The sequence below is a fragment of the Trachinotus anak genome, unplaced genomic scaffold, assembly GCF_046630095.1.
Source record: "Trachinotus anak isolate AG129_WGS33_773 ecotype Australia unplaced genomic scaffold, CSIRO_AGI_Tana_v1 ptg000003l, whole genome shotgun sequence".
Classification (NCBI taxonomy): domain Eukaryota; kingdom Metazoa; phylum Chordata; class Actinopteri; order Carangiformes; family Carangidae; genus Trachinotus; species Trachinotus anak.
Window position 1 is genome coordinate 7,786,916 of NW_027273854.1, and position 7,316 is coordinate 7,794,231.

Consider the following 7,316-nt stretch of genomic DNA (forward strand, 5'->3'; position numbering starts at 1 on the left):
GGAGCAACAGCAGTTCAGCCAAAGAGTCCTGGGCCATTGGCAACACAAGGAGACAGGACAAGATTACCGAATGGCAAAAGTGTATGTCCTTGGTTGCATTGCTCTCTACTGACTTGTAGACAGCCTGTGGAAAAATCCTTCATAAACCACATATGAGCCTAAGAGCAGCACTCACAGTGCCTAGTGCCAAGTTTGAGCTGGAGTTGTCAAGCTCAGCAGCGTTGGACTGTGGAGGAGTGGAAACATTGTCTGAAGTTATCAGTCACCTTTCACCAACTGGCAGTCTGACAGATAACTATGAGTGTGCTGGATGTCAGGAGAGCACTACCTGAATGAATTCATGCAAACTAGTCAGTGGAGAAAAAAGATTCTCAGTCTCAGTGCAACAGCAACAGACTTTTTAGACTATTCTGTGCATGATGTGGATCCAGAGCACAAAGATATTTGTTAAAGCAACATTATGCAACTATTTTACTTTAAAATCACATCTTCAAAATCATTATGATGGCACACTGACTTGCAATAGGGAGAATGACGTCTCTGTCATTGCCACTCTACCCAAACGCCTGTTCTTACATGGTTACTTGGCTTGAATTGAATATCATTAGTCATAAGGAGGATTTGTGCTTCTATGTCCACGTGTTCCTACAGTCCCTCATGTCTTCACCATCGATGATCTGTCTGTATCTGAAATGTTGGAAAAAGCAAGACAAATTGGTATCTTAGCCCCTGTGGCCTAGATGCATTACAGTTTGGGGAACCACAGCCGACACCACAGCATACATACAGGATAAGATGAATTGGGACTGCTGCAGTGGATTCAGGAGTGTGTTGTTCGCAGTGTTCCAACTGCTGTGTTTGTCCTTTTAGCTGGACTATGCAGAGGATGCCACAGAGAAGAGAAGAGTGCTCGAAGTGGAAAAGGAGGACACGGAGGAACTGCGGCAAAAATACAAGGTGAAGCATTTCAGCATTTCATTTCAGCCTTTTGTCATGGCTAATTATCAGTGTTCGCTCTGTAGTTGGTTACTTTGCATACCCAGATGAAAGAGGAAGGTGACTTCCTCTTTTAAGTACTCTAGTCACTGTATTTGGGTATTTTTGTCTTCTACTGTTTTTAAAACACAATTTAAGATTGATTCACTCATTCTCCTCCTTATTTTCCATGGATTACAGGACCAGATGGAAAAGGAGAAAGCCATCGCAAAGGCTCTGGAAGACCTGAGAGCCAATTTCTACTGTGAGCTATGTGACAAGCAGTACACCAAACACCAGGAATTTGACAACCACATCAACTCTTATGACCACGCTCACAAGCAGGTACTGTTTACTCTTAATGGAGATATGTTTTGGTTAGAAACACTAGAGAAATGATGAGATCCTTAGAAGCTTTGTTTCTCCCTGACTTGTTATTGTCCTGCTTTTGTGTAATGCAGAGGCTGAAAGAGCTAAAGCAGAGAGAGTTTGCTCGTAACGTGTCATCGCGTTCCCGGAAAGGTGGAAAGAAGCAGGAAAAGATGCTGCGCCGATTGCATGAGCTTGCAGAGCAGAGGAAACACCAAGACCGGTAAGAATTTACTCCAGGAGTGCCCTCTGCTGGCTGGACTCATGTCTCTATTAATCTATTGTCTCTATCTATTAATGGCACAAAGTCTTTTGAGCCTTGATGGTCAAGGCAACCTTTTAGGCCAAACAAAGACCACAAACTGAAACAAAATATAGATATATTATGTTAATGCTCCACTGTCACACCAAGTGAAAACATAATACAATTTAAATTGTAGTCTTGTCTGGAGGACACACAGACATGTCAGAGAACCTCCTATAACAGCCTCTAAATTCCTTTATTTTTGAGCTGATAAAACTGCTGCTGAAGACTTTAGCCCATGTGGTGATTAACAAACACAACAAACATTTGATTATCCTCTTTTCATACTCTCACTGACATGAAGTCTGATAGTTGGAAACATTGATCCTACATCACATTGGTCTCATGCTTCTGTTTTTCAGTACTCCAGGAAGTGGGCCAATGTTCAAAACCACCACAGTGGCTGTGGACGGAGAGAAGGCGGAAGATGGCGACAACATGATGCCTGAGAACCCTGCTTTGATAGACGGCGCCCTGGAAGGATCACTGACAGATAAAACTGGGCAAGCCTCCCCAAAGCCTGGCCCAGCCATCAGCTTCTCACTGGGAAAGAACAGCTCCTCCTCCCCAACCCCAAGTGGTGCATCCAAAGTCAGCGTGTCCTTCTCTTTCGCCAAGAAAGCTCCAGTAAAACTGGAGACAGCAGCTGCAGTGTTTGCTGATCATGGTGAGGAGGCTATGGAGGAGGAAGAGAGCCAGGAGGGGGAAAAGACAGGAGGACAGGAGGAGACATCTGGCTGCGGCACAGAGAGCCCCAAGGTAGTGTCAGGAGTAGGTGAAGGAGGAGAGGGCGGTGTGGCAGGGACGGAGGAGGCGACGCAGCCTGATGATGGAGGCTCTCTAGCCTCCACACTAAACAAACTGAAGATGATGATGAAAAAAGAGGAAGGATATGCTGGACAGGAGCCGCAGTACTATCACTATGTACCTCCAGCTCACTGCCGGGTAAAGCCTCACTTCCAGTTTTTGCTGTTCATGAAGGCCACTGATCAGTGTGAGAGCAAAGAAGAGGAAGAGGACGAGGAAGTGCAGGAGGAGAAAAAGGTTGAAGCCAGTCCTGAGCAGACGGAGCCCAGCGTTACAGAGTGTAAGACTGAAAAAGAACAAGGTATTGCCCCTTCAACCCCTGACTTGGAGCCAACCCCTCTATCACCTAAAGTGAAGACAGAGGAGGTCTCTTCATGCGCAGCAGACACAGCCTCCACGGTACCCACCTCACCTACACAAAAGGCAGAGAGCACACAGGAAACTCTGGATTCCACTTCAGGCCCTAAAATCCCCACCGGTCCCTTCTTCCCAGTTCTTAGCAAAGATGAGAGCACCACCCTGCAGTGGCCATCTGAGCTCCTCGAATTTACAAAAGCGCAGCCTTCCCTGTCTTACAGCTGTAATCCCCTCTACTTTGACTTCAAGCTGTCCCGCAACAAAGGGGTGCGTGGTGGGAAAGCAGCAAAGTCCCCTAAACCTTGTGAAGAGTCTGATGACAAGGGACAGGAGGGAGCAGCCTCAACAGCTGAAGTAGATTCAACTACTAAACCTGGGACCAGTACTGACAAAGATAAGCCAATGATGAAGGGAGAGCTTGGCCAATCAGAAGGTGATGAACAAAAACCTGCAACGGGCAGCAGTAGTGCCAAGAAAAAAAAGAAAAAGAAGAAGCATAAGAAGTCTGCAAAGCACTCAAAACGCAAAGGAAAAGAAAAAGGAGCAGCAGAAGGTGCAGAGGGAGAGACTGAAGTAACGCAAGATAAACCCAAAAAGAAGAAGAAACACAAACGGAAGAAGAGCAAAAACAAAGCTCCAGATCAAGAGGAGGCAACAGGTGATGAAAAGGAGAAAGCAAAACCAAAGTCAGAAGATAAAGCTGTTTCCTCCTCTGTTCAGCTGACAACTGGAGGGGGTGGAGCTACAGGAAATACAGGAGTAGAGCTAGGGAAGAGAAAACGTGCTACTAAGGAAGTGCCTTGCAAGTCTGGCGCAGAGGAAGGAGGAGCCAAAAAAGGCACCGACAAGGCCAACTCCTCAGAGGAGCACAGTGGCAACAAGCGACAGAAGACTGACTCCAGTGCACCTCAAAGTGCCTCCTGCTCCACCTCTGCCCAAAAGAGTCCCGGTCCTGGTAGACCTCCCAGCAGTGAGAGTGAAGAAGAAGGGGGCTCTAACACTCAACGTTCACGTCATCACAGGTCAAGTCCTCGGGAACAACGGCGCCACCATAGTGAGGAATCAGGGCGGTCGTGCAGTCGTTCATCAAGACGAGGGGAAAGACGGGGCAGCAGCCGTCGGCGCCATCGGGGCCAAACCTCTCGTAGTCACTCTTACTCCAGCAGCTCTGACCGCTCCTCAGCAGGCAGCAGTGCCTACAGCCACCGCAGTCGCAGCTACTCTGACAGCTACAGTGACTATAGTACTGAGGGTCGCAGACGGCGGCGCTCCAAACGTTCATCAGACTCTGAGTATGAGCGGAGGGGTAGTCGAGGACGTAGACGATCCAGAAGACATCAGTACTCCTCCTCCTCTTCAGATGACTCCCGCTCACGTTCACGCAGCTACAGCCGCAGAAAAAGGCACCGGCGGCACCATCGGAGCAGCTCGAGAAGCTCTAGTAGCTGGAGCCGCAGCACCAGTGCAAGATCCTGGAGGCGCAGCTACAGCCGAAGCCACAGCTCTGGCAGCCGCTCCTCCAGTTCAGCCAAAGGCTCCCCTCACCGACGAGGCCCCAGAGGTCGAGTGGACGCTGATGCACATCGCAGAGACTTCATCCGCTCTCGCATCTACCGCTCACAGTCTCCACGATCATCTTCATCACGAGGCCTTAACCGCAACACCCATTCATCTAGCTCACAGGCTCTGAGGCCAGGGGGGTCCCGAGATGCAGGGGAACAGAAAAACACCCTGACTGCACGCCAACTCCTGGAGAAGGTTCAGTCTAAAAAAAGTGCTGATGATTCTACCACAGGAACAAAATCTGGCATTAAGATTAAAGACCCACCACAGGGTTACTTTGGTCCCAAACTTCCCCCGACCCTAGGAAGTAAGGCCATGCTTCCACTTTTTGGTAAGCTGCAGGCAGGGAAGAAACCAGTGATTCCTCTAACCAGACCTGATGAGGGTGAGAAATCAGGATCAGGGAAGGGCTCTGAGGCTGAGGCAGAGGTTATCCTGGTAGAGCCTATAAGGGAGTTCCCTCCTCCACCACCACCTCCAGCTCCACCAGTCCAGAAGGTTGAGGAGGCCCCACAGAGCACAGTGGTACAAGAAGAGACACCGCATCCCACTACAGAAGCCCAAGTGCACCAAGAACCCCGACCATTGTTTGAAGAGGAACCTTCTATGATAATGCCTCAGTACCAAGGAGAGTCAGGACAGGACCCTTCCCAGAACCCCATGATGGAGTCCCTCATGCCAGAAATGCAGCAGCAGCCACCGATGCATGCCTACCCTGCTTATCCACCACCCAATCTGGAGGAGGATGGCATGGAGGCAGAGGAGGATGGACTGGCTCCTTTGGAGAGTCAGCCCATTACATTCACACCAGAGGAAATGGAGAAGTACAGCAAGCTGCAACAAGCTGCACAGCAGCACATCCAGCAGCAGCTTTTGGCCAAGCAGGTCAAGACATTTCCCTCTGCTGCTGCTGCAGCAGCCGCCGCTGCAGCAGCCGCCAACCTGGCCCCAGCACCTCCTCCACCAGCTCTGCAACAGATCCACATTCAGCAGCCAACCGTGTCAGTGGCCTCTGGCACGTCCATCACTACAGTTCAACACGCCATCCTGCAGCACCATGCTGCCACTGCTGCAGCCATGGGCATCCACCCAGCGCATCCCCACCACCCACACCCTGCACATGCCCAGTTGGCCCAGGTACACCACATTCCCCAGCACCACCTTACCCCTATCTCCCTGTCTCCTTTGGGCCCCTCGCTTGGTCACTCTCTGGGACACTCACTGGGACATGCTGGGCTGATTCCTGCTCACCCAACAGCTTTCCTCTCTGGTCAGCCCATACATATTATCCCAGCTTCTGCACTTCACCATACCCCCTTAGCTCTCCACCATGTCCCACATACAGCCCTTTACCCCACACTATTCACACCTCGGCCCTCACAAGCTGCTGCAGCAGCAGCACTCCAGCTCCACCCACTCCTACACCCAATCTTTTCGGGGCAGGACCTCCAGCACCCACCTAACCATGGCTCTTGAGTATTGATTTAAAGTGAAGGAGTTCATTCACAGCTCTAGGGGAAAGACTTGACCTGAAATGTCTTGGTTTGGAGTTTTAGATCAAGTCTTTGTGCAGTGAGACAAGAAGCTTGTCAATAAACCACAATTTTCACTGGCCTACACAGTGCAGCAAGTTGTAGCCACAAAGTGGTGCTGCTTGTGTTGGCTTTAAATTTGACACTAAAATTTTATTCTGGCTCATGTGAGACTTTTCTTGGTCCGCCCTGAATTTTTAAGACAGGGCGTCGATTTAAAGAGACTTCCTCAAGACATTGGTTTATATTCCATGTAGGAGGAATAATAACAGCATCCATTTGTTTTGATGACAAATCAGAGAAACCACTGGAGTTTTTTGTTGTTTGTTTTCCACATAAAAATATTCTCTCAGTTTTTGCTCATTGTGGCAGCCAAAGAGGGACACTATGGCTGAAGCTATAAGGAGAATCATGTCAGGAGAGGAGGAGGAAGTGCATTGTTCTAGAGACGAACAGCTTTGACTGTGTAATGTAACCTTCAGAGACAGATTATTTCATAATAACTGATGCTTTCTGTTCTCATATGACTACTTGCTTTCTATTGGATCCTTGGTCTCAAAATAATTTGTAATGCAGTAACTTGTACATATATCAGTGTGTAATGTGAAGAATCCCACCAATGATGACCATATGAAATTACAGCTATGGTGTCACCCATCGGTATGACATTGTCACCTATGAACCCCCTCAGTAGGTGAGGGGAAATGTGATGTAGGGGTCCTACTATCCCCGATGCTCTGAGGCACATGTTCCCTTGTGGTTAGGGTACACCAGAATGAATTGCACTGAAATCTGTACATCAAGATGGTGCTTTGGCATCACGTAACAATAAGATTGTAGTATACTGCAATAATTGTATTTTTCTGTTTTTAAATTATTTTCCAAAATGCTCTTCAAAAGAAGGGCCGTGTTTTGCTTTTGTGTAATTTTGTAAATAAAACTGCTGTAGATTAACCTATTAACATTCTAGAGGTTTGAAACTGCTGTTGGATAAAGCAGAATGTCAAGTTGGGTGGATGATGGACACTATGTATTTTATCAAGGTTGTTTCTAAATTACCCCGGCGGAGACGGGCTGGGATGGTGAAGGATAGTGATCGGTCAAACAGTAGCAACTCTGTATTTTTTAAAGACTTACTCTGTTTCAGCAAATAAAATCTTGAGTTCATGTGTCTTTTTCCGTAATATGTAAGCGGGCTAATGAAAGTCATGAGGATCCTCATCACTCACAATGCTTATGACATTTTGTCACATTTACATAAACCTCAGAGAGACGAGCAGTTCCTGCAGAGGTCAGTGTCCAATAAGAAACACTAGGTGGTGCCATAGTTACCTTGAACAGACTTGTGAAAGCAGCAATTCCACAAAATGTATAGTAACAGTTGAGATGGCTACTAGTAGTTCTTATTA

At 47.9% G+C, this 7,316-nt stretch overlaps 1 protein-coding gene across 11 annotated transcripts in view; it reads left to right on the plus strand.

The window, feature by feature from the left end:
• Positions 1-7,074, plus strand: part of gpatch8 (G patch domain containing 8) — a 28,805-nt gene extending 21,731 nt beyond the window's left edge. For all 11 annotated transcript variants that reach the window (XM_071471177.1, XM_071471188.1, XM_071471235.1 and 8 more), the window contains 4 exons: positions 871-957; positions 1,177-1,320; positions 1,437-1,567; positions 2,011-7,074. In XM_071471177.1, coding sequence (XP_071327278.1) covers positions 871-957; positions 1,177-1,320; positions 1,437-1,567; positions 2,011-5,851 — 4,203 coding nt within the window. In that variant the 3' untranslated portion in view covers positions 5,852-7,074. The remainder of the gene's footprint in view (positions 1-870; positions 958-1,176; positions 1,321-1,436; positions 1,568-2,010) is intronic.
• Positions 7,075-7,316: the final 242 nt, after the last annotated feature.